This window comes from Gopherus flavomarginatus, chromosome 1, assembly GCF_025201925.1.
Source record: "Gopherus flavomarginatus isolate rGopFla2 chromosome 1, rGopFla2.mat.asm, whole genome shotgun sequence".
Lineage (NCBI taxonomy): Eukaryota > Metazoa > Chordata > Testudines > Testudinidae > Gopherus > Gopherus flavomarginatus.
In genome coordinates, this window is record NC_066617.1 from 255,533,158 (window position 1) to 255,560,671 (window position 27,514).

The 27,514-nt window shown below is 42.5% G+C and overlaps 2 protein-coding genes across 8 annotated transcripts in view; both read right to left on the reverse strand.

The window, feature by feature from the left end:
- Positions 1 to 27,514, reverse strand: part of ST6GAL2 (ST6 beta-galactoside alpha-2,6-sialyltransferase 2) — a 287,770-nt gene that overhangs the window by 41,562 nt on the left and 218,694 nt on the right. The window contains exon 1 of one of the 7 annotated variants that reach the window (XM_050922224.1): positions 739 to 819. The exons of the other annotated variants lie outside the window; for them this stretch is intronic. The gene's annotated coding sequence lies outside the window, so the exon portion shown is untranslated. Of the gene's footprint in view, positions 1 to 738; positions 820 to 27,514 lie in introns of those variants that run through there. 7 annotated transcript variants of the gene reach the window in all.
- LOC127034210 (uncharacterized) overlaps positions 10,853 to 27,514 on the reverse strand; it is a 484,493-nt gene continuing 467,831 nt past the window's right edge. Inside the window, exon 2 of the mRNA XM_050922820.1 lies at positions 10,853 to 12,474. Coding sequence (XP_050778777.1) covers positions 11,676 to 12,353 — 678 coding nt within the window. The 5' untranslated portion in view covers positions 12,354 to 12,474 and the 3' untranslated portion in view covers positions 10,853 to 11,675. The remainder of the gene's footprint in view (positions 12,475 to 27,514) is intronic.

Below are 27,514 nucleotides of genomic sequence, written 5' to 3' on the forward strand. Positions count from 1 at the left end.
AAGATCCAAGTGGGGAGAGGAAACAGAACTATCATTACACCACCTTTCCATTTCTCTTGGACCTGAGGTTAGCCAGGATCCAATTAAGCCCCTGGTGCAAGTTTACAGCAGCCTCAGAGCAGCTCATATTGTGCCATCTGGTAATGGCCCCAAGAGGTGTTCTGCCAATCTAGAATAATAAGGCATTCTAGCCTGACCCCGTCACAGCCCCTACACAGTGTGGGGTGGCGGGTGTAAGGTAGTGTAAAACAGTGGTCTCCAACCTTTTTATGCACAAGATCACTTTTTGAATTTAAGTGAAACCCAGGATCTATTCTGCCCCTTCCCTGAGGCACCGCCCTTTCCCTACTCACTCCATTCCCCCCACCTCACTGCTCACTCCCCACCAACCTCACTCACTTTCACCAGGCTGGGGCAGGGGGTTGGGGATCGGGAGGGGGTGTGGGCTCTGGGCTGAGGCTGAGGGGTTCGGAGTGTGGGAGAGGGCTCCAGGCTGAGCCTGGGGCAGGGGGTTGGGGTTCAGGAGGAGGTGAGGGCTGCAAGCTCTGGGAGGGAGTTAGGGTACAGGAGGGGGCTCTGGGCTGGGGCAGAGTGTTGGGGTGCAGGAGGGGGTGCTGGCTCTGGGAGGAGGACCAGGGCTGGGGCAGGGGGTTGGGGTGCAAGGGGCTATGGGGTGCTGGCTCCAGGAGGGGGCTCAGGACTGGGGGTTGGTGCAGGCTCCTGCTGGGCAGCACTTACCTCGGGCAGCTCCCGGGCGGCAGTGCAGCGGGGCTAAGCAAGGCAGGCTCTCTGCCTGCCCCAGCCCCACGCCACTCCCAGAAGACTTTTAGCAGCTGGAGATCGCAATCGACTGGGAGAGTCTCCAGGATCAACCAGTCGGTGACCACTGCCTTAGAGTATTATTCTAATCCTCAGTTTTACATTCAGCACTCAGCTTTCAGTAATACATTCCGTATTCAGCTTTTTCAATATACAGCTCTGCTGTGTAGCAGTACAGTATGTAGTGTAGGAGCAGTGCGGGTAAAGGAGCATTCTGTTTGTGGTTCCACACCTGCGCATAAGGAAGTACAGAAGAACTTTGCACTAGTGACTGGCAAACCTGTTAAGAATCACTGAACTTGTGAACTAGCGAATAAATGAACAAATAAAGTAAAATAGCAGAATTCATGTATCAGAAATGTGTACTTATTTCATTTATTTTTCAACCAATACTTAATTTTAATTATTCATGATAATACTCCAATAATCCTAGTAAACATAATGAAATATATTTATGAAAAATAATGATGTCTTCGCAATAGGAAACTTCAATCCAGCACTTGCTATTAAAGGTAATAAATCTTTGCTGAAGGATAGGGAAAGACTTCAGATATCAACATGTGCAGTGTTCCAGGGGAGGGATTGCTTCTTCCTATGTGTTCATATGTCTCTCAGCACATTTTGGATTTTACTGCCATATAGTAGTACAGAGACAAGGTGGGTGAGATAATGTCTTTTACTGGACCATCTTCCGTTGGTGACATGAGAGAGACAAGCATCTGAGCTTACACAAAGCTCTTCTTCAGGTCAATATAGTAATATAGCAATACAGTAAGCAATATAATATATAGGAATACAGTAAGACTTCACTAATTATTTATCAGTATTTTTATTGAATAATGGGTGGAATCCCACTGTATACTCTTACCAGGACTAGTATGTGGGGAATAGAAAGATTTGAGCAGAAACCAAGACAAGAACTGTACATCAGACTGGTTGTCTTATACTGTACGTATGCAAACAGCTCATATTTTGTTTCGGCTTAACATATTTAACTCAGGCAAATCATAAAGGGTTCAATTCCATAAACTTCACATTAATCTACACTTCACTCAGGTGTATAAGTGTTCTATTAACTTCAGAGTAAGGAAGTGACAAAACAGCTCCGCTTCTATTAAAACATGCAAGCTATTTAATAAGGGAATGCTTAAGTCCTATTGTATCAGAACCTAAAGGAACACGATTTAAAGGAAGAGGATTAATTTTATCACACTCTTCCATCTGGATCCTGCTTCTGCAGTTTTTTCTTCACACAACTCCCATTAGCTTCAGGCAGAGTTGCCCGCAAAAAATGACTGGTGTGGAATTAAACTCTCCAGGCCCAGCAACTAGATTTGTAAGATCAAATTGTTCACTATATAAGATCTAATTCTGAAGACTTGCCCCTCCTCCCCAACACATGTACTGCTTTTCCAGATTTCAAAATCCATTCAAAGATTGCTCAGAAAGAGACAGATATTAGTAACAGTAAACAAATTTACACTGAAATGGACTTATCACACCAACCACTGATAATGTTTGAAGCTTTAATTATTAGGATTTGATAAACCTTTTTATGAATCCTGTCCAATGTGCTTCTACATTTCTCAATGAACAGTGTTTATCTAACTTATTTACTAATTACTTACCATTTACAAGTATCCTTCAGGTCTGAATCATTTTTGGTGAGGGAATGAGCACTTAGACATGTTCATAAGACATATAAAGAGAAACTAAAGCAGTGTTTCTGTGGACTAGGCCAAGCAAATGAAAATGCTGACTATTTGTGGGCAGGAGGTAGAATTTCTAACACTACCACCACAAAGAGGTAACAGCTTTTGTGTGTCCAACCTTTCCTGCCACTGTCAGTCCCGGATTTCTCCTTACAGTTTTCAGCAACAAAACAGGGATAACCATTAAAAGCTAGTGCAAAAGAAATAAGCCAGCCTGCAGATATTATAAATGTCACCGTCTCCATAAGGATATAGAATCTGGACAAGCACATGAAGCATAATCACATATTTTCAAACCACTTAAACAGAACATGCCCAAAGGCATGCTGTCGAGGAGCTAGCATTTTCAGCAGCAGGTAACAGATGCAGTTTCCTTTCCAGGAATCACAGAATCCAAGTTTATGTGAATTCTAATATATCCGTTTGCTGCCAAGCACATTGTTGTAAGAAATGGGCATGTTGGTGTCTTTAGTTTAAAGTTAATTTTGCTTGGCTTGGTAGGGGATCAGAGCCTTTCGAGAAGACTCTTTTAGCATACTTACTTTTAAAGTGTTCTTTTGGGTGGCTGTAACATTGCCAATACAATTCATACTTAATTTTGTTTTCTTCCTTTGTGCTCCATTTCTACTCCTACTTTAGCGTTTGGATCATGAAAAAACCACAGAGGCTGAAAGCTTAAAACTGCAACCTACCTCAAATGCCTTCTTTCCGACGTGGCTACTCTAAATTGCAAAACCCTTCTGAATAGCAGCCACAGGAAGAAGACCTGTGAACCAGTTACTACAATGGTAAGCCTTGACCAAACCTGTCTTTGCTGTTATGAAATTTTCATTCAGTTTGTTTCCAAACCATTGAAGTGTCCATGACTACTGTGATCTTCTTCCGCTGCTGTCTCAGCCAGAGGTAAATGAAAAGTGACTGAGTGTTTTGATTAGAGAAAGTATTACATTTCAAAGAGGAAACAGACCTCAATTCTGTTTGGCAGATATGAATTAGAAATTCAGTGTCAGATTATGCCTTGAAGGCACCAGCTCACGTTGGGGATGATGAGGAATCACACAAAGGGAGGTTGGGATCTTGGAGTGGTGCAGGGTTCCCTGTGTGAAGGGCAAGCTCTGCTACTCAGTTCCGGGGGGAGAAAACCCACAGTGCCTCCACTTTATGGTGGGTCATGGCAATCTAAGTAGAAGACTCACTGCAAGGGGTTACTGAACTACTGTCCCTGACCTTAGCATGTGGGGTATGCTACGAAATCTCACACTTTCTCAGACACACCACATACAGACACACACACACACCAAACAAATTAGGCACAATCTCGCCCTGTGTTATAAAGAATTCTCAGAGTCCATTACATATACCAGTGTTTGTTTTGTAGCTGAATCACACCCTGACTGTTAATCATTTATTTAAGAGATACAAGAAAAAAATTACAAAAATATCACAAAGTTAACAGGGTTTATTTTTGTTGGGTTTTTTTAGGTTCAGCTCACTTAATGATTCTGCAATAAATAAGCAAGCAGTTCTAGAAATGTAGTAGAGAAAACAACAGCACTGTCAATGGATAGATACAAAATATCACAAAAATAATACTCATCTCTCCTGAGTTCTCTCTAGCTGGTTTTAAATCTGGGCCAGATAGTCATTTTAGCTATGCTCACTCACTCTTTCAGCAGCTCTGGATATGATTTACTATTGGCTTTTTCACCTGTTATTAAAAAATGCTACTGGTACATCTGGGGCTTCCCGTCAGTCCCAATCATACATAGCAGATAGCAGTCAATTGCTGGCAGTGGACATTACGGTCATTATTAACTTTGTCGGTATTATCAGATTTGCGGTGTCCCTCAATAATCTGTTCTCTCTCCCATGTTGTTCAAAGCATCTATGAGGCTTTTTGCTAACTTCATCTCTAAACATAGAATAGAGTGTCAATTGCATAGTACCAAGGTGACCAGATGTCCCGATTTTATAGGGACAGTCCCAATATTTGAGGCTTCTTCTTATATAGAAGCCTATTACCCCCCACCCGTCCTGATTTTTCACACTTGCTATCTGGTCACACTAATAGTACTAGTCAATAATTTACAGCTACCTAGTTTTTTGCACCATGGACCCTGCTAGACCGGTTTCAGCCCTGAAGGAATGCATGAATGCTACCTGAATGTGACTCTCCTGGCCTCAATTCTGAGAAGACAATTCATTAATATGCGGGGATTCCCTCTTCCATTGTGGCCCTGCTTACTGGGGGAGAGGTACTGAACCAAGTGAAAAATCCTGCTGTCAGTTTTGACCACAACTTTTATAAAGTCCTTGTGTCAAAAATGGTACAAAAGTGGTTTTTATTCCCCTCCACCCCCCGCAGTACACAATTTGCTCTGGCTGTGCCTTTATTTAGCTCATGAAAACCTCACAAGAGCAACATATATCCAAGCGACAGCAAGGCTTAATTATTGTAATTCCTTGGTACCGGAGCTTCCAGCAAGGTCTCTCTTTGCCTCTTACAGCTTTTGCAGATGCAGCAGGATGTCTGCTCACTGGTTTAACTAACTGTGATCACATTACACCCATCCTGCATTCTTTACATTAGCTGCCTATAAACTGGCAGGCTGATTTTTAGATGGCCCTGCTGATCTTTTTAAAGCCCCTAATTATATAGATCCGGCTATGTATGAAAGTTGCTGATAGGTATTTCATGTGAACACCAATCTTTCAGGGATTCAACCATCATGACATCCTAGCTGGTATCCCGTGGGGTGTGGCACTCATTCTGCCATGACATCCATACCAGTCCTCCCCTCTCCATTTTTAAAGGGACACTGGGAAGTTAAACAGTGAATTTATCTGCAGTACTTGTCCCATGAATGGTCTCTCTGTCTGTATTTAGTTTTCTCTTAAATGTGTGGTTTGGGCAGGTAAACATCTCAGGCTAATGTTGTGGAGACCTTATAAAGAACAACCCAAAAGTGAACCTGAAGAGAACAGACTCCAAGCCTATGCTACTCTATTGTCTCTCTAAACTAGATTAAGATTATTAAAGAAAACACAGTCAACCCAAACAAGAAACAGCAGTGAGCAATTAGTCATTGTAAGTGTCATAAACAGATAAGTAAGAGTTAATAGAACAGAAGTACTTCATATCTCTTTTGCCTGTAAAGGGTTAACAAGATCAGTGAGCCTGGCTGTCACCTGACCAGAGGACCAATCAGGGGACAGGATACTTTCAGATCTTGAGGGAGGGAAGTTTTTGTGTGTGCTGTTAGTGTTTGGTTGTTGTTCTCTCTGGGGGCTCAGAGGGACCAGACGTGCGACCAGGTTTCTCTCCAATCTCTTTGATACAGTCTCTTATATGTCCAGAATAGTAAGTACTAGGTAGATAAGGCGAGTTAGGCTTATGTTTGTTTTCTTTATTTGCAAATGTGTATTTGGCTGGAAGGAGTTCAAATGTGTATTTGGCTGGAAGGATTTTAATTTGTACTTGTATACTTAGGCTGGGAGGGTATTCCCAGTGTCTATAGCTGAAAGACCCTGTAACATATTCCATCTTAAATTTACAAAGATAATTTTTACTGTTTTTTCTTTCTTTAACTAAAAGCTTTTCTTGTTTAAGAACCTGATTGTTTTTTTTTTATTCTGGTGAGACCCCAAGAGACTGGGTCTGGATTCACCAGGGAATTGGTGGGGAGAAAGGAGGGAAGGGAGAGAGAAAGGTTAATTTCTCTCTGTGTCAGGATTACTTTCTCTCTCAGGGAGAATCTGGGAGGGGGAGAGAGGAGGAGGGGGGAAGGTGAATTTTCCTCTCTGTTTTGAGATTCAAGGAGTTTGAATCACAGGGATCTTCCAGGGTAACCCAGGGAGGGGAAGCCTGGGAGAGGCAACGGTGGGGGAAAGGGTTTACTTTCCTTGTGTTAAGATCCAGAGGGTCTGGGTCTTGGGGGTCCCCGGGCAAGGTTTTGGGAGGACCAGAGTGTACCAGGCACTGGAATTCCTGGTTGGTGGCAGCGCTACAGGTTCTAAGCTGGTAATTAAGCTTAAAGAAATTCATGCTGGTACCCCATCTTTTGGACGCTAAGGTTCAGAGTGGGGAATTATACCATGACTTTAAGAATATAAAAGTTATCTGTGAAAGTGATAAAGAGACTGAATACAGGCAGGTAGAACTATTTAACATAGAAAGATGTTAGTCCCTTCCATACTGAAGCTTTCCCATTACAATCTCCAATTTTGAGCTTCGTAACTTTGTCAAAGTGAAACACATTCACATGAAGTTTCACAGGAATGATCTTACGACAGGGTAAAGATTTTCTGGAAAGTTTGAGACAAATCAAATAAGTCACTGAGGATATGAGTGTTCAAAAAAAGTGAGCTGTTTTCATTTCTTGGACAGTTTCCTATTTCCCCCCCACCCCCATCATAACTTAAAAATGATTTGGCTTAAATATCCAAATTTGCTTTAATATATCTTATAGATTCATAGACTCTAGGACTGGAAGGGACCTCAAGACGTCATCGAGTCCAGTCCCCTGCCCTCATGGCAGGATCTAATACTGTCTAGACCATCCCTGATAGACATTTATCTAACTTACTCTTAAATACCTCCAGAGATGGAGATTCCACAACCTCCCTAGGCAATTTATTCCAGTGTTTAACTACCCTGACAGTTAGGAACTTTTTCCTAATGTCCAACCTAAATCTCCCTTGCTGCAGTTTAAGCCCATTGCTTCTTGTTCTATCATTAGAGGCTAAGGTGAACAAATTTACTCCCTCCTCCTGATGACACCCTTTTAGACACCTGAAAACTGCTATCATGTCCCCTCTCAGTCTTCTCTTTTCCAAACTAAATAAACCCAGTTCTTTCAGCCTTCCTTCATAGGTCATGTTCTCAAGACCTTTAATCATTCTTGTTGCTCTTCTCTGGACCCTCTCCAATTTCTCCACATCTTTCTTGAAATGCAGTGCCCAGAACTGGACACAATACTCCAGTTGAGACCTAACCAGCACAAAGTAGAGCAGAAGAATGACTTCTCATGTCTTGTTTACAACACACCTGTTAATGCATCCTAGAATCACGTTTGCGTTTCTTGCAACAATATCACACTGTTAACTCATATTTAGCTTGTGGTCCACTATGACCCCTAGATCTCTTTCTGCCATACTCCTTCCTAGACAGTCTCTTTCCTTTCTGTATGTGTGAAACTGATTGTTCCTTCCTAAGTGGAGCACTTTGCATTTGTCTTTATTGAACTTCATCCCGTTTACCTCAGGCCATTTCTCCAATTTGTCCAGATCATTTTGAATTTTGACCCTGTCCTCCAAAGAAGTTGCAATCCCTCCCAGTTTGGTATCGTCTGAAAACTTAATAAGCATACGTTCTATGCCAACATCTAAGTCGTTGATGAAGATATTGAACAGAGCCGGTTCCAAAACAAACCCCTGCTGAACCCCACTTGTTATACCTTTCCAGCAGGATTGGAAGCCATTAATAACTACACTCTGAGTACAGTTATCCAGCCAGTTATGCACCCACCTTATAGTAGCCCCATCTAAATTGTATTTGCCTAGTTTATCGATAAGGATATCATGCGAGACTGTATCAAATGCCTTACTAAAGTCTAGGTATACTACATCCACCGCTTCTCCCTTATCCACAAGACTCGTTATCCTACCAAAGAAAGCTTGGTTTGACACGATTTGTTCTTTACAAATCCATGCTGGCTATTCCCTATCACCTTACCACCTTCCAAGTGTTTGCAGATGATTTCTTTAATTACTTGCTCCATTATCTTCCCTGGCACAGATGTTAAACTAACTGGTCTGTAGTTTCCTGGGTTGTTTTTATTTCCCTTTTTATAGATGGGCACTATATTTGCCCTTTTCCAGTCTTCTGGAATCTCTCCCGTCTCCCATGACTTTCCAAAGATAATAGCTAGAGGCTCAGATACCTCCTCTATTAACTCCTTGAGTATTCTAGGATGCATTTCATCAGGCCTGGTGACTTGCAGGCATCTAACTTTTCTAAGTGATTTTTAACTTGCTCTTTTTTTATTTTATCTTCTAAACCTACCCCCTTCCCATAAGCATTCACTATGTTAGACATTCCTTCAGACTTCTCAGTGAAGACCGAAACAAAGAAGTCATTAAGCATCTCTGCCATTTCCAAGTTTCCTGTTACTGTTTCTCCCTCCTCACTGAGCAATGGGCCTATCCTGTCCTTGGTCTTCCTCTTGCTTTTAATGTATTGATAAAAAGTCTTCTTGTTTCCCTTTATTCCTATAGCTAGTTTGAGCTCATTTTGCGCCTTTGCCTTTCTAATCTTGCCCCTGCATTCCTGTATTGTTTGCCTATATTCATCCTTTGTAATCTGACCTAGTTTCCATTTTTTTAAATGACTCCTTTTTATTTTGCAGGTCATGCAAGATCTCGTGGTTAAGCCAATGTGGTCTTTTGCCACATTTTCTATCTTTCCTACCCATTTCCTACCCATTGCTTTTGGGCCCTTAATACTGTCCCTTTGAAAAACTGCCAACTCTCCTCAGTTGTTTTTCCCCTCAGTCTTGATTCCCTTGATTTCCCCTTAGTCTTGATCTTGGTGAGGGACTGGTGTCTTTGACTAGCTTCAGGCTATTTCGTTATTAGATATGGATTCCATGCACGGTACAAGCACCACAATGTTGTTAACAACACATGCTGGCTCGTGCACTGTAGGAAAGTTATACTGGCCCACTACAAGCTACCTAATTCAACTCACCAGTTCCACATGCTATTTAGAAAACATAAGAGCAAAACGCTGGGTGCTCTCAAGCCCAGTGGGGTTTAGAAATGCCTCTGGAATTGACAAGACCCACAGTCAACCTCCAAGCCAGACAGAAACGTTTCTGTGGTGCCTACAAGCTTTGCAACAACTGAATTTCCTTTTCTGCAAATCGTACCAGCACTTCAGGGATGGCAAATCTGTCCCCACCTCACTATCCACTCTGCTCCATCAATCCATGGTCTTAGCTACTGAAGCACCTGTAAGCTCCACAAGAAAGGACCTTCACACCCTATGAAGTTCACAAGTATCCTACTGGCCTGATGCTCTACTCTGGTTTACGAGCATCACCAGGGCAAAGGGCTCCTTGCGTCCAGGATGGATGCCACTTCGTTGTTGCAATCCCTGTTCCCCTTCCCTGGCACTTTCTTTCTCTCTGCTCCTTCAGCCTCCACTTCCCTGTTCCAGGTCTGGATGCCTCTTCCACATACCTACTGGCTGCTAACCTATGCTCATAATGTTCATATGTCTATACAGCCCACAGGAGTAAGCCTACCAGGATCAACAGACGCAGGCTATCCTGGCTTGTGTGAATGCTTGAAAAAATAGCTGTGTGGATGGTGCTTTTAAGTTGCAGCTTGGGTTCTGAAGCCTTGGGAATGGGGGTGGGCTTCAGAGCCCGAGTCCAGCCCAAGGCACAACTTCAAAGCACTGTCCACATGGCTATTTTTAGAGCACTAGAGTGAAGCCCCACTAGCCCAAGCCTGTCAACCCAAGCTGGGAGGCTTGCCTCTGCAGGCTGCATGAACATTCCTTATGAGTCCCTGCCCAGCTTAAACTCATTAAACATTTTAAAATTCCTAGACAAAAAACTTTACTAAACTTCTGTCAAGGTTTTTTCCCCCACTTTGAACTTTAGGGTACAAAAAGAGTGGGGACCTGCATGAACACTTTTAAGCTTAATTACTAGCTTAAATCTGGTACGCTGCCACCAGCCAGAATTTAGTGTCTGGCACACTTTCTGTTCCCCCAAAACCTTCCCTGGGGAACACAGACCCAAACCCCTTGGGTCTTAAAACAAGGAGAAATTAACCATCTCCCTCCTTTCCCCTTGTCGAGGCGGTGGGGTGCTCCGTGCTGCCGCCCACACTTTCTGAAGGCTGTCATCTGCTTCCTGCTCAGTCTGGAACTGTTCCCTGGAGGCTGGGGTCACCAGTTCTTCCTCAGACTGTGGACTTGGGCTTGGTCCCTCTGGAAGCGATGTAGGTGATGGGGTTGTTTCCGTTGCTGGTGAACCGCTCTCCGCTGGTGCACCTGAGGGTATTTCAGGCTCTGGCTGAGCCTTTTGGGTATGGCTGTCTGTTGCTTCTGCCAGTTGTGGCTCGCTGGCGCCCACTGGCGTTGAGTTTGAAGATGGGGTTGCAATCGCTGGTGCTGGTTGCTGTTCCAGTTCCGGGCCTGGGACTGGAGGTGCTGTGGCTGTTTCAGTGGTTGGCATGGAATCTGGATCCACTACCTCTGTCTGGGTCTCTGGTAACCCAGACGGGGCGTCTGTGGACGGTTCAGGAACAGGAATGGGTCTGGAAGCTTGCCTGGTTTGGCTACGTGTAACCATTCCCACTCTCTTGGCCTGCCTCACCTGGTTGGCCAAGTCTTCCCCCAGTAGCATGGGGATAGGATAATTGTCATAGACTGCAAAAGTCCACATTCCTGACCAGCCTTTGTACTGGACAGGCAGTTCAGCTGTAGGCAAGTCTACAGCTTGTGACATGAAGGGGTAAATTGTAACTTTGGCCTTTGGGTTGATGAATTTGGGGTCAACGAAGGATTGGTGGATAGCTGACACTTGTGCCCCCGTGTCTCTCCACGCAGTAACCTTCTTTCCGCCCACTCTCAAATTTTCCCTTCGCTCCAAGGGTATTTGAGAGGCATCCGGGCCTGGGGATCTTTGGTGTGATGGTGGTGTAATGAATTGCACTCGCATGGTGTTCTTTGGACAGTTGGCCTTGATATGTCCCAGTTCATTACACTTAAAGCATCTTCCATCTGATGGGTCACTGGGCCGAGGTGAGTTACTGGAGACTGGTGAGGTGGAAGAGTAGGGTGTCTGTGGCTTTACTTGGGTGGTATGTGGGGTCTTTGGCTGTCCTCGGTTGTAGGGTTTATGGTCTGTGTGCCCCCTGGGGTAATCGTTCCCCTTGACAGTAGCTTTCTTGCTTTCTGCCAGTTCCATCCATTTGGCTCCAATCTCCCCCGCCTCAGCGAGATCTTTGGGTTTTCCATCTTGTATGTACCGTGTGATGTCTTCAGGAACACCATCCAAGAACTGCTCCATTTGTATGAGGAGGTGCAGTTCTTCCAAGGTTTGAATGTTGTTTCCTGTTATCCAGGCCTCATAGTTTTTTGCAATGTAGTAGGCGTGTTTGGGAAATGACACATCTGGTTTCCACTTTTGGGTTCTGAAGCGCCGACGGGCATGATCTGGCCTTGGTTTGAAAAAGTTTATAGTCATTCATTTGCTGCTTAGGCATTTCAGCTGCCACCTCTGCTAAAGGTCCACTGAGCTGTGACCTCAATTCTACCATGTACTGGTCTTCGGGGATGTTGTACCCAAGACAGGCTCTTTCAAAATTTTCCAAGAAGGCCTCGGTGTCATCCCCTGCCTTGTAGGTGGGAAATTTCCTGTGCTGTGGAGCAATAATTGGCGCCGGGTTGTTAGGGTTGGCTGGCACATGCAGCCCAGCTTTTGCCAACTCCAGTTCATGTTTTCTCTGTTTTTCCTTCTCTTCATTCTCTTTTTGTTGTTTTTCCATTTCTCGGCGGTGGGCCAACTCTTCTTCTGCTTGTTTCCTTCGGTGGGCCACCTCTTCTTCTTCTAGTTTTCTTTTGTGTGCTGCCTCTTTGGCTGCCTGTTCTCTTTGGAAGGCTGCCAGTTTGATGCTTTCTTCCTTTTCTTTCAGCTCCATCTCTTTTTGTTTTATTTCTAGTTCCTGTTTGTGTTTTTCCATCTCTCGCCTGTGTTCAGCTTCTTTGATTTGTTCTTCGGCCTCAATTTTTGCCTTAGAAGTCATGGTTCCTGTTTTCTTGTGTTGGGGTGCCCTCCGGTGTTTATCTTCTGAACTGCAGGCTTTGTTGCCTCCTGGAGTCTGCCTAGCAACAGTGCCTTTAGCTAATCTTCAATGTTAAGTAAACCTGAAAAACCACTTTATTTGCATATATATATGGTAATGACTCTCAATGGGAGTGCTATTGTGTGACAAAAGACCCTTAACAGTCTGGTAATGGCTTCTTGCTTAACATGCAAGCCACAAACTGCCAGAGAGAGCAGAAAAAAAATTCTCTCTAGTTCCCTTTTAAAACCAACTGTTTCTCTCTGCTAAAAAGCCCTTAGCAGAGAAAAGAAAAATATAATATTCCTACTGGCTTCTGGATTCTGTCTATATCCCACCGCTGCTACACCATGTCATAACCTTAGTCCCAGATTTGGACCTTAGCGTCCAAAATATGGGGGTTAGCATGAAAACCTCCAAGCTTAGTTACCAGCTTGGACCTGGTACTTGCTGCCACCACCCAAAAAATTAGAGTGTTTTGGGGCACTCTGGTCCCCCTGAAAAACCTTCCCTGGGGACCCCAAGACCCAAATCCCTTGAGTCTCAAAACAGAGGGAAATAATCCTTTTTCCCTTCCCCCCTCCAGGTGCTCCTGGAGAGATACACAGACACAACCTTCCCTCCACCCAAAGTTGAAAAAATCCGGTTTCCTGATTGGTCCTCTGGTCAGGTGCTTCAGGTGAAAGAGACATTAACCCTTAGCTATCTGTTTATGACACCCCTCCCTCCCCCCCCCCAGACTTTCCCCTCCCTGGGTTGCCTTGAGAGGCTTTACACCGATCCAAACTCATAGACTCATAGACTCTAGGACTGGAAGGGACCTCGAGAGGTCATCGAGTCCAGTCCCCTGCCCTCATGGCAGGACCAAATACTTTCTAGACCATCCCTGATAGACATTTATCTAACCTACTCTTAAATATCTCCAGAGATAGAGATTCCACAACTTCCCTAGGCAATCTATTCCAGTGTTTAACTACCCTGACAGTTAGGAACTTTTTCCTAATGTCCAACCTAAATCTCCCTTGCTGCAGTTTAAGCCCATTGCTTCTTGTTCTATCATTGGAGGCTAAAGTGAACAAGTTTTCTCCCTCCTCCTGATGACACCCTTTTAGATACCTGAAAACTGCTATCATGTCCCCTCTTAGTCTTCTCTTTTCCAAACTAAACAAACCCAATTCCTTCAGCCTTCCTTCATAGGTCATGTTCTCAAGACCTTTAATCATTCTTGTTGCTCTTCTCTGGACCCTCTCCAATTTCTCCACATCTTTCTTGAAATGCGGTGCCCAGAACTGGACACAATACTCCAGTTGAGGCCTAACCAGCGCAGAGTAAAGCGGAAGAATGACTTCTCGTGTCTTGTTTACAACACACCTGTTAATGCATCCCAGAATCACGTTTGCTTTTTTTGCAACAGTATCACACTGTTGACTCATATTAAGCTTGTGGTCCACTATGACCCCCAGATCTCTTTCTGCCATACTCCTTCCTAGACAATCTCTTCCCATTCTGTGTGTGAAACTGATTGTTCCTTCCTAAGTGGAGCACTTTGCATTTATCTTTATTGAACTTCATCCTGTTTAGCTCAGACCATTTCTCCAACTTGTCCAGATCATTTTGAATTTTGACCCTGTCCTCCAAAGCAGTTGCAATCCCTCCCAGTTTGGTATCGTCCGCAAACTTAATAAGCGTACTTTCTATGCCAACATCTAAATCATTGATGAAGATATTGAACAGAACCGGTCCCAAAACAGACTCCTGCGGAACCCCACTTGTTATACCTTTCCAGCAGGATTGGGAGCCATTAACAACTACTCTCTGAGTACGGTTATCCAGCCAGTTATGCACCCACCTTATAGTAGCCCCATCTAAATTGTACTTTCCTAGTTTATCTATAAGAATATCATGTGAGACTGTATCAAATGCCTTACTAAAGTCTAGGTATATCACATCCACCGCTTCTCCCTTATCCACAAGGCTCGTTATCCTATCCTATCAACTCCTTGGATCTTAAAACAAGAAGGAATTAACCATCCCTCCTCCTTTCCTCCCACCACTGCCTGGTGAGTTCAGACTCAATCCCTTGGATTTTAAAACAAGGAAAAATCAATCAGGTTCTTAAAAAGAAAGCTTTTAATTAAAGAAAGAAAAAAAGTAAAAGTATTCTCTGTAAAATCAGGATGGAAAATGCTTTACAGGGTACTCAGATTCATATAGACCAGAGGGACCCCCACCCCAGCCTTAGATTCAAAGTTATAGCAAACAGAGTTAAAAATCCTTCCAGCAAAAAGACACATTTACAAGTTAAGAAAAACAAACATAAGACTAATCCACCTTGCCTGGCTATTACTTACAATTTTGAAACATGAAAGACTGATTCAGAAAGATTGGGAAAACCTGGGTGTACGTCTGGTCCCTCTTAGCCCCAAGAGCAAACAACGAACCAAACAAAAAGCACAAACAAAGACTTCCCTCCACCAAGATTTGAACGTATCTTGTCCCTCTATTGGTCCTCTGGTCAGGTGTCAGTCAGGTTAACTGAGCTTCTTAACCCTTTACAGGTAAAAGAGACATTAACCCTTAACCATCTGTTTATGACAACTTCAAATACAGTGAAACCATTTGAGGGAGTTTCAGCCCTCAAGATTCAATTTCCTCACCACAAACCTGGAGCCTGGATGAATCCAGGAAAGCATGGGAGTCTGGAATTGGCTTCCAGTGGGGACTGCCCTGTAAGTAAAGCTTCCCATTTTGTTTTTGATAAAGGATAGCTGGACAGCCTCATGCATTTATTGACATGGCCATCAATATAGGCAACTATCTTCTTCAGCAATTCCCCTTTATGTCTGTCACTCTCTTTGACAACAACAATCAGCAGCTAAGTTGTCTGGAAAATTTAAAAGCGTACAAGTGATCAATGGTGGAAAATCTTAGGAATATATTCTTGCTTTAAAAATGCTTTTCCATGAAGTACATTTCTGCACACAACATGCCTCAGCTACAAAGGGACCTATTCTTTTTGAGATACACAGATGCATGACTCCCATTGACAGGAGTTATGAGAATGCATTGATAGGAGAATAGACTTCCAAGTGTCTACATTTACCAAACATTGATCCATCCTAGAAGCACTTTTTAAGAATGACACATTCTTTCCCCTACTGCATTTTCCTCTCAGCTCTTCAGAAATAATAGACTGCAGTAGCTGACTAGACTCAGTGCCATGAAAAAAACCCTCAAATTGAAATACCATTAAAGCTATGGCACAAAACCTCTAAAGCCACAAAATTCAAGTTATTTGTCTAGGAGATAAGAGTAGCACAAAAATTTTTCACATCTCTTGGTCAGCTCTTGATCAGGGCTGTTCTATTTGTTATAACGTGGAGAACATTGTATTGTATAGTTGTATTTTTTAGACACACGCTTTCCTCAGGTAAACTGTCTGCATTTAGAACACAATACAGATAATTTTCCTGAGAAAGACACTTGTCTCAGGAGAATACCCAGGGCTCAGCCAGCAGCACAGGCATTGTCTCATGTTGGAGCAATGCAAATCCATACTGCCCCCAGGGGAAGGTACAGATGATAGGCTTCTCTCCCCTTAACTCCAGAGCCTCGTCAGTGCACAAGGGAAGCACGACTGCTACTAGATCTCTTAAGAAGGCACGACATACTTCCCTTGCTGTGTTGGGCCCATTCAATGGGCTGGTGTGAAAGAAGCACCCTCTTTGGAGTGATGCAAACCACCAGGGTGCACTCAGGGACAGCACTGTGACAAGCCAATGAGTAGGGCATGCAAGGACTGGGAAGGTTCCTTATGCATTTTTCATCCCCTACAAACCCACATAAGGCACAACACAGTCTGACCCCTGGTTAACACTTGAATAAGGATGTAGTTCTCCCAATGGATGGATGGCAGCATATGGCTATTAGGACACTTAAAAAAAAAAACACAAACAACCAGATTATGGTGTAAATACATGTTTCAGCACGTAATAAAATTCTTAAGAACTGTTTCTCAAATGTAAGCACTGTGCTTGCACAGAAGGCACTTTTCAAAGGTTTGTCAAAATAATGAAAGAAACTGACTGTTCTAGTGGTCTTGCAGCTTTCTATCTGTCAGTTTTAAGTCTAAAGCATCCAAAACACATAAAATCCATTCTGGGCTGAGGCATGTTTTTTAAAGGTCTCCCTCTGAGAAGGAAAGGTTTTAATAAACATAAAAGTTAATTGCTTGACAATGTTTACATAATGCAGCTTTAACAAAGGAGGTTGTCTGTCTTTTCCGTATGTGTATCTTGAATTATAAACCACTGAAAGTAGATTATTAAGGAAGTGCTGATACAACCTTGGTTATGGTCATGCAAACCCATCAGCATAAGAACAGCCTTTGGGCATATACTTTATTTTTTTTATTTTCACATTAATGTTTGTGGCAAGTCTGTGCATGGAACTAGGTTACGTTGGCCTTGTACCTGTATCTTATGTACTGTATGATATCTGAGTTAAATTTTCTTAACATTTGTCACTACCTATTTTTAGTACAAACCACATTTGTATTTATATTATTGTAAACTACTTCAGTTATGTGAACGTAACTTGTAAAACAGAAAGAATGATTGCTGACGCCATGATTTTTAGAAAGTTATATAGAATACATTACTTATTTCAAGACTTTTCCAGAACTCTTATTATAACCCCATTGTTCTTATTCCAAACACTTATTCTATATGTAGGGTTGCCAGGTGTCCAGTTTTCAACCAGAACGCCCAGTCGAAAAGAGACCCTGGTGGCTCCAGTCAGCACCGCTGACCGGGCCATTAAAAGTCCAGTTGGCACAGGGCTGGCAGGTTCCCTCCCTGGCTCCACGCAGCTCCCAGGAAGCAGCGACATGTCCCTCAGCTCCTAAATAGAGAGATGGCCACAGAGGCTCCATGTGCTGCCTCCGCCCTGCGTGCCAGCTCCACAACTCCCATTGTCTGGGAACCGCGGCACCTGGCTGTGCCTCTGCCTAGGAGCCAAGGGACACGTTACCGCTTGTGGGGAGCTGCTCGAGGTGAGCACCACCCGGAGTCCACACCCCTCACTGTGCCCCAACCCACAGCCCGCACCCAAATTCCCTCCTGGAGCCCACACTCCTTCCCACACCCCAACCCCCTGCCCCGAGCCCCCTCCTGCACTCCGAACCCATCAGCCCCAGCCTGGAGCCCCCTCCTGCACCCCAAAACCCTCATCTCCAGCTTTACCCCAGAGCCTGTACCCCTAGCCAGAGCCCTTACTTCCCCCCACGTCCCAACCCCCTTCCCCAGACTGGATCCCCCTCCCACATCCTGAACCCCTCATTTCTGGCCCCACCCTGGACCCCCACACCCTCAATCCAGAGTCCATACCCCACCTTAACCCAGAACCTCCTCCCATACTCTGAACCCCTTCACCCCAGCCCACAGCCTACTCCTGCACCCCAAACCTGTCATCCCTGGCCCCACCCCAGAGCCTGCACCCCCAGCCCAGAACCCATATCCTCTCCCACACCCCAACCACTTGCCCCAGCCCAGTGAAAATGAGCGAGTAAGGGTGGAGGAGAGTGAGCAACAAAAGGAGAGGGGATGGAGTGTGGGGGGGAGAACGAGGCCTTGTAGAAGCAGTGGGGCAAAGGAGTGGGGCAGGGGTGTGCCATTTTGTGCAATTAGGAAGTTGGCAACCCTACTATAATGCCTTATGATATAGTCACCCCCGGCAGTTTATTCTCTTATAATTCATGAGCTTCTTTGATACATCAAAACATGTCACCCTAGCTCAGGGATATTGACTACAGTGTTTGTTTCCTGTCTCTTAAATTTATCATTTGCTGTTGACAACAGCTTCCAATGAGAATACTAACTGGTCTAAAATTCATTCATATCCTCATCCAAAGCTTATTTCAGATAGATGAGTTTTGGATTAGGCTCATAATGCACTGTATGGATTACAAACTTTATAGTTTGATAAATATTCCTGCACTGTTTAAAACAAAATTTTTTCTTTGCAACCATCCTGTGCATGTTTTTTGTAAACATATACTTTGCAAAGACACATGGTTTTCAAGATATCTGAATTAATATCTGAGGGACGCAATAAACCTCCAATGAAATTACAATGGGTATAAGAGGACTTACATTCAAAGCAAATTTGTTTGTTAATAATTGGACACTGACCTCTATGTCAATTTATTGGTATCCGATGTACATTCCTGGCGTGATCCTGCTTCTATTTTCTTCAATGGGACTAGATTGGGCCCTCAATAATTATACATGGTGAAAACCTTGACCCATCGAACTCAGTGGGAATTTTCCTGTGGCCTTCATATAGAGCCATGATTTCTCCCATGTTTGTGTGGATTCTACATTTTGCTGCTTTTGTGGTGAGTGATAGATTTCCTGTGTCATGAAGTACAGGAAGTGCTGAACTAGCCATTCAGTTGTTGGCCATTCTGCCGAGTCCTACCACAAGGGTACTGCTTAGTCTAACTGTGGTGGCAGTTTCTGTGATCTGGAAAAACTTTTCTATTAGGAACTTGAGTCCACATTTCACATAGTTGCCATCACATAGTAACAGGCTTTGCTACTGACTGGATTCAAAGTGGCCGCGTAAAGATGAAAGGCTCCATATATATCCCATTATCAGTCACCTGAGCCATAGAAGACCCACTTTGTGTCATAAAAATCTAAAATATCTATGACACCTATTAGCCCATTGTGATGTACTGTACCTCAAAGTAGCACCCTGTAACCCCCATATTCTTCATTTGTATATGGTTGTGATATTTCTTACAAAGCACGCCATGTAAGCTACCATATGAAAGGTCCTAATCTGCTGAAACTCATTGTTCTGGCAAAATGTGTGTATCGTTACCACATATAAAGTTATGAGATTTTGCAATATGGTTGTTATTAAAATATGTTGTGAGTTTGGGAGATGCCCACAAGTAGCTCTCCAGTGACAGCAAAGGTGGTGACCCACACCCAAATGGGCGTTAAGTGACCATTACGAGCTATTGACCAGCAGGGAACTGTAAACAGAAGATTTCCAAATCTTTAAGAGGCAGTTGCGCAAGCACCACACAATGGTGACTGCTCAACTTTGTGACTCAGCAAGGCCCACCAGGACATGCTTGGGCCATTATCTTCCTTGGGACATGAACTGAGAGTATAAAATAAGGGACAGTGGCTTCATGAGACCACCTCCCTCCTCCCTCACCTACGCTGAAGACAACAAGAATGCTGCGGAGACAAAGACTTTGAACGGAGGAGACTGGTCCCAGGCTGAGAAGGAAATTCAGCACGTGTATTAAGAACTGTGAGCGGCCTATAACATATAAACACTAGGATGAGAAACTGCTTGATCCAAATCTTGCTTAGTCTGAAAGTTTAGGATTTAAAATGCATGTTTACTTTTTATTTTCTTAAGTAATGATCTCTGACATTTATGCCTACCTTTATCCCTTTGTTATAATAACTTAAAATCTTTCTGTACTTAAACTTATTTTAATATTTCATCTACCAGTGAGTTTCTCTAAAGTGCTTGGGGAATCTGCTGGTGCACGTTCACTATCCTTTGACGAAGTGGCAAACTAATTAATGAGCTTGCATTGTTTAACAGAATGTCTTGAGCAGTGTAAGATTTACATTTCTGGGGTACAAGGCTGGGGACTAGAAGGATTTGCTGGAGTCTCCCTCTTTATAGTTCATGAGTGGCTTAGAGAGCATTCATGCAATTTAGCTGGGTGTGTCTCTGTATGCTGGTAGCTGAGTGATAGCAGCACCTGGAGGGGTCTGCAGCTTGTCACTAGCAAAGCACTGTGAGACAGTGCCCAGGCTGAAGAGTTAAGGGGCACAGCAGTCCCACTGTTCCAGGTTGTAACCTGGGGATCCTATCACACTCCTCCACTGAATTCAGACCGTTTTTAAACTAGCATACCCTTAAATAAGAACTGATCTCTTTCAGAACCTTTATAAAGTGAGTAATTATTACATTTATGTCCAGTTTTTTGTGTGCATGTGTCATAAACAGATAGTTAAGGGTTAACGTCTCTCTTACCTGTAAAGTGTTAACAAACAGTGACCTGCAAACACCTGACCAGAGGACCAATCAGGAGACAAGATACTTTCAAATCTCGTGGAGGGAAGCCTTTGTTTGTGGGTTTTGGGTTTGGCTTTGTTCTCTCTGGGTCCTGGACGGGACTAGAGGTGCAACAAGGTTTCTGCCAATCTCCCTGCTACAGTCTCTTATCTATTCAGAATTGTAAGTAAGAAAAGGCGGTCATAGTCTTTTAATTTGGTTTTTTTTCTATTTGCATATGTGTACTTGCTGGAAGTAGCTTAAATTGTGTTTCTGCTGGAGAAAGTTTCTTTCTATTGTTTATAAGTTGAAAGACCCTGTAACTGTTTACCATCTAAAGTGCAGAGATAAACCTGTTACTTTTTCTTTCTTTTTTTATTAAAAGCTTTGCTTTTTAAGACCTGTTTGATTTTTCTCTCCTAATTAAGGCTCAAAGAAGTTGAGTCTGTATATACCAGGGAATTGGTGGGAAGCAAGGAGGGAAAGGTACATTTGTATTGCCTCTGGGCGAGGGGGAGAGAGAAACTTGCTCTCTCTGTGTTGTGTTTCAAGGAATTGATTCACGGTATCTCCTAGTGTACCCAGGCAGGAAAGATCTGGGAGGAGGTAAAGAGGTGGGAGGGAATGGTTTATTCCCCTTTGTTGTGAGACTCAAGGAATCTGGGTCTTGGGGTCCCCTGGGAAGGTTTTGGGGGGACCAGAGGGTATCAGGCCCTAAAAATTCCTGATTGATGGCAGCACTACAGAATCTAAGCTGGTAATTAAGCGTAGAGGACTTTATGTTAGTACCCATATCTTGGACGCCAAGGTCCAGATTTGGGAATTATACTTGACAGTATGTTTTAAAAACATGGAGAGATTCAAATCCTTTAATCCATGCTCAGGCAAAAGCTTCCAAGAGAAACAGGCGTGGATTGATTTAAAAATCAGGGCTTTTTTTTTTTTTTTTTTTAAACCATCGGATTTAAATGACAATTAAAATAAACTGTAAGCAGCTTGATTAAACTGTAGATTTAAAGTGTTTTTATTATTTTCCTGAAGTAAAAATATACATTGTGGAATAATATATGTGATGGGCCAAACCCTGTAAATATACTATCATAGGCTGTAGCACTTTGGACCATTGCTGTAGAATATAACAGTACATATTATAAGCATAGATTTCCTATTTACATACTTTGGCCCCAATCCTGCAAGGAGAACCTTGTGGGCAGAGGACTGTTTTTGCACATGATCCTCCATACAAGATCAGAGCCTTTGTTTACAGCCAGATATTACTGTAAACAACCCAAAAGTTGTTCTTCAAAAGATGTACTAAGGGATAAATCCTCTGCTAAGCTCAGATACACAGACTTAGCACAGGGAAACAAGGGAACCAAAATCATCTTTCAACATTCAGCACTGCAGCTGCTACTTCAACTTCAGGAACCTCACACCCTCTACGGTCTGAACTTCGCGCTCCCTGGGGCTGGTTGGCTGTTGGATTTGCAAAGTGGAAGATCTACCTGCCCCGCTCCTAAAAATCTCCTGCATGATGTGGGGCATGTGTCCCCCCACAATGACAGCTCCATGAAATAAGGGAGATATGAACACCTTGCAAGGTCTCCTTGAACCCTTCACAACATCAGAGAGGACCAACAGTGTTTGACACTTGGGATTTTAAGGTCTGATCCAAAGTCCTCTGAAGTCTTTCTGTTTGCATCAGTGGGCTTTGAATTACCAGCAGTCATTTTGTAGCCCTAGCTATAAAACATCTTTATTTAGTTATATTTATAGTGCTTACTATAATAAGGTGCACACTATGCAGGATGTGTTGTGAATCCTACTAGGAAGACAATTACATATATATGCAATGAACATTTATTTCTCATTTACATTTAGATTTATAAAAAACATTCTTCCACAAAGCACAGGGCAAATATACCCAGTGTAAAAAAACATATGTAACTAAATATGAGCACCTCTCTTTCTGGAAGTTGGAAAGTAAAGAAGGCCATCATCTATTACAGCCTGATCTTGTAAGGTACACGGCTGCACACCCTCAACTCCCAATAAGTCTGAAGCACCACGCAAGACTGGGCCCCTGGAAAGTCATTGTGCTTTGAAGGGCAGTAAACAAAGGCTCTGTCAGAGCAGCTAATAGGAGCAAGTCCAAAGTAAGGTAGTCTGGTAGCCAAATGCACGTTTTTGGCAGTACCTTGTTTCAGTGTCAGTACAATGTCTGGATGTGGATTCTGAATTTCCAGACCCTAAATTCAAAGAAATTATCTGATAACACCTTGTCACTGTTGAACATTTTGAAATATGAACACTTAACTTATTACCATTCCCCTCCTGATTCACAAGTCAAATGGCCTGGGCCGTCCCTAGCCATTTGGGTGCCCTACACAGCCCCCTCAGGTATGCTGCATATGCCTAAGGACAGCCATGCAAGTGGCAGAGAAACCACTTTCTCTGAATTTCAGTCGTTTTTTAAATGATGACTTCAGACTAATATTTTGTTATGGAGCATAATTCACTAGGCATTACATATGTTATGTCTGTGTTCATATCCGTGTTAGCAGCCCTTGTTAGTACGTCTCCTTGTCATCCCTCCATGCCTGAACCAAGACACAAGGCATATTCTTCTTGCTCCCTGAAAGCATACTCACGTAAATTCTTACATGCTCTCATAAGAATTAATTTTCAAATACTGGACAATTATAGACATCATAAACCTGACAGTTATTTTCTTCAGTCACCAATCCCTTAAATCCCACTAAGCACTCAGAGCAATAGTAAACATGGTCAGTGGTAAAGTGGCACCCACCATCCAATGTAGATTATATACTTACAACTAGAATTCGTCAAATGCAAGAATATGAACATAACTGGCCCATAGCATTCTATGCTAGAATACTGAGTAGAGACACTGGCATTGACAGACAAAGCATGTACAGTTTGGCCCAACAAAAGTATTTGACATTAACCATATCTATTCAAGAGTGATAGGCCTATAAGCAAGTTCAGAAAGCACTGACATCAAGAATATTTTGTCACATTAGTTAGCTCCAGTACCATAATCAATGTTCACTGACTCTGGTGACATGAAGATTGCTACGGCTAACATAAAGAAAAGGAGAGGTGTTCAAAACTTCACAAGAAATCACCTGCACAGTCATTGATGGTGCCACAGTTCCTTGGGTAGTACACTGGTATCATCAAGGACTTTGTGATAAATGGCAGAGTCTACACTAACCATGAGCTAGCAGCAAAGGATGCATACCTTCTCTTTGACAAGTACAACGATTCCACCTCAAAGAATGTCTCAAGTTCTAGCAGAGCTATAGAAGCAAGGAAAGTGCATCAGTTGAGTGCAAAACACAGTTTACTCCACAGAAAGTTGTCTTGATGGTTACTGAGAATAAGAAACACTTCATTTAACATCATTTGTTCAGAACTCATGCAAGACAAGAAGTTTCACCAAATGACACACACGAAAGCACCAGTTACACATTATAGGTAGAAGAAACACCCCAGGGGAAATAAACCAGGGACGTACAGTAATCAACATAAAAGACATGGCTACCTTGCCTGGGGAAACTGGCCATGTCCCTATATAATAGGGGTTCCCAAACTTGGTTTGTGGCTTGTTCAGGGTAAGCCCCTGGTGGGCCATGAGACGCTTTGTTTACCTCAGCATCTGCAGGCACGGCTGCTCGCAGCTCCCAGTGGCCGTGGTTCACCATTCCCAACCAATGGGAGCTATGGGAAGCAGTGTGGGTTGGGCCACCGTTTCCTGCAGCTCCCATTGGCTAGGAACAGCATACTGCGGCCACTGGGAGCTGCGAGCAGCTGTACCTGCGGACGCTCAGGTAAATAAAGCATCTCATGGCCTGCCAGGGGGCTTATCCTGAACAAGCCACAAACCAAGTTTGGAAACCCCTGTTGTATAATAAATGGTGATGGTTGCAAAAGAGAAACCAGTGGGAATATCAGTATTAACACAGGATGCTGATGTATTTGTCTTTAGTCTTGTACAATTACCTTAAACAGGGCCAAAGATCTTTAGTGATTATGGAACCCCCGTTCCAAGAGAGCACTAAAATTGACATCCGTTCTATTGCAGAGCCACACCAGAACATTGTACCAAGACTGTCAGCTGCCTATGCACTTTCAGGCTGTGAAATTGTGCCACCATGTTGGAAGCACAGCAAACATCATACATGGCAAAAATTGGAAAAGGTACCACATCAACACCAAATTTCAGCTCCTTATCGCCAACTGAAGCATTTATAAAAAATGTAAAATGAGCACATTATCAGGCACATGTATGAAAAAGTGCTTTGGGTCCAGATGCACCACCACTTGATCTACTGGACCAGTATGGATGGATATGCAAGTTTCTGCTCCCAAAAACTGTACCAGGCAGTATTGTGCTTTCTCCTCCAAATATTCTGAAGTTAATCAAGTGCTCGTTAGAGTGATGCACCCTGTAAGTCTATGAGATGTGGATGTAAGAGTGCCAAACTGCCACACATCATATCCTTTGCATGCCAGGCAGATGTGGTGCGTCGCAATGATCTGACAAAATCACCTTTAGCACTTGCAGATGAAAACAGGAATGACAAGTAGTGACTTGGTATTACTAATATTAGGACACACAGCCGTAGCGTGAATAAACAAAAGCACTAGCAATCATTTGTAATGCTTCTAAAATGAAGTATATGGTTAAAAGTATTATTTATTATTAGTTTGTTTTATATTTTTCATATTAGAAAGAGTGGTCACTGTACCAAATGAAAATTGAGATCCGTGCTATACATCAACCCCCCTCCTCATTTTTCATAAGAACAGCCACGCTGGGTCAGACCAAAGGTCTGTCTAGCCCAGTGTCCTGTCTTCCAACAGTGGACAGTTCTTATGTTGATATTTCAAAATAGTCAACAATGATAAAGTGACATCAGGCATATTTTTAAAAGGTATGGTCTTGAGAAACGGAATCTTCAAAAAATATTCTGTGATCCCTAAAGCCAGGTTGACCAGAGTGGTTTCTGGACTAAAGAGCTCCTCATCAAGATAATCCTGTTATCAGCTTCCCGGTATTTACATCCAAGAACTGTTAGCTCAAGCAATTCACAACATATATCTGTCTGGATGCATTAAATCTCAGTTTAAATGTATACAAATGATCATCATAATTATGGTAATCTTAATCCTCAAGGTTGATGGCTGTACATTCATGTATTTTAAACAAATCCATTTTTTAAAAATCCAATTAAGCTAAAAAACTGATTTTTCTGAATTAAAAAAAGCAGTTTGTTAAAAACATTATCACTAATATGGATAACAAAAAAAACTCACTGGAGTTTCACATGAGTAAGTTTCAGGACCAGATCAAGAATGTAATCTAAGATTGCCCACAAGATTTACAAAAAAATGGTTGCGTATGTTTTTAATGTGATGTCATAATAATTGTCCAGAACACTATTATTCTCCAATTCTTCAACCACTCATATGTTTACCTTGAAGCACACAAATAGTTCAATTGTGGAGAAACAAAATCCATTGTGGAACAAATGCATGTGTTTAACTTTAAGCACATGCATAAGTGTTTGCAAGATTGGGGCCTCTGATTGTAAACTCTTCAGGGCTCAGATGTATCTTCCTATGTGTCTGTACTACAGCTAACGTAACTTCTTGTATCTTTGAAAGCTATTTTCAAAATAGTCAACATCTGTGAATGAAATAATCACTAAGGGAAACTCTGATTTATGAACCTGAAATATTTTAAGTTTCTAAACTTTCAGGGGTAAATACATGTAATTTGCTAATTTGGGTAAATCTGTGCCCACATTTTAATAAATATGTGCACCCAAGTTTAATGTACCCCAAGATATACAATATGTGATGAAATACAGAATATTGATCTGAGTCAGTACAACCAAGAGAATACATAACTAAAAAGAGCCATCTAATATGAAAGTGTGAAAAACAAGCACCATGTTTACAGAATAAAGCCATAAGGATGCAAACTTCATGGTAGAACAATGCATGCAGCTGCTCTTAAAGTAAGCATGCTCAGATAAAGAAAATCTGAAAGTAATTATTTTTGCTGGTACAGTGTACATATATCACTGCACCAAGCTTACATAATTAAACAAGACAAAAGGTCAGATGGTACCTAATAAACCATTTATAACAGTAATTATAACTAAGCTGTGGCAGTCTAGTACTTTATAATAACTAACAACTATTGTTAGAGGAAAATATCCTGTTTTAAGTTTCTTTCTTTGTAAATCAATACCACCAGCATTACCAACCCATCTTTTCTAATACACTTTAGGTGCATAAAAAGGGACTGTAGTATTAGAAAATGCTATTTAATGGTTTAATCTTGCAAACCCTTACTGAAGAGAAGCCCCATTGAAGTCCCCAAAAGCCTGATTAAACAAAACAGTATTTGGTTCTGAATTTAAAAGTGGGAGCAAACTCAAGTATTGTGTCTTCTGTATCAAGGCCCCAACTCCTTAGTTCCAAAGTTACTGCAGCACAGGAGAAATCAAGCTTTTTCATAGGGTGGACTGTATCCCAAAAATTGTCTCACTGACCATCTCCACTCCATTTGTATTCTGGTGAACACTCTCCCTTACTATTTGTAAAAAGCCAACAGAAACAACATCAATTGCTTACAATGACAATTAATATTAAAAATATCGTACATGATTAGCTTCTCTTAATGCCATTAACAACTAACCCACAGAAAAGGAGCCAGCAACACACGCCAACTAGCTCTACATAAACCACCAGCATGTGCTCTGTAAACCCTCAGTGGTCTCCAAATCAGTTTGAAAACTGCTGCTGTAGCAGAGCAGTGTGTTCCTACTGAGAGTTTTACATACAATTCTGGACTGGACAAACAGATATTCCAGCATCTTGTGCTAATATACCCTGGTGAAAATCCAGAGTACTCCAGTACTGTAAATCTTCAATAACTCCACCATGACCTAATTTAGCATGATCAATCTGGTCCTTTGTTTTATTTACCA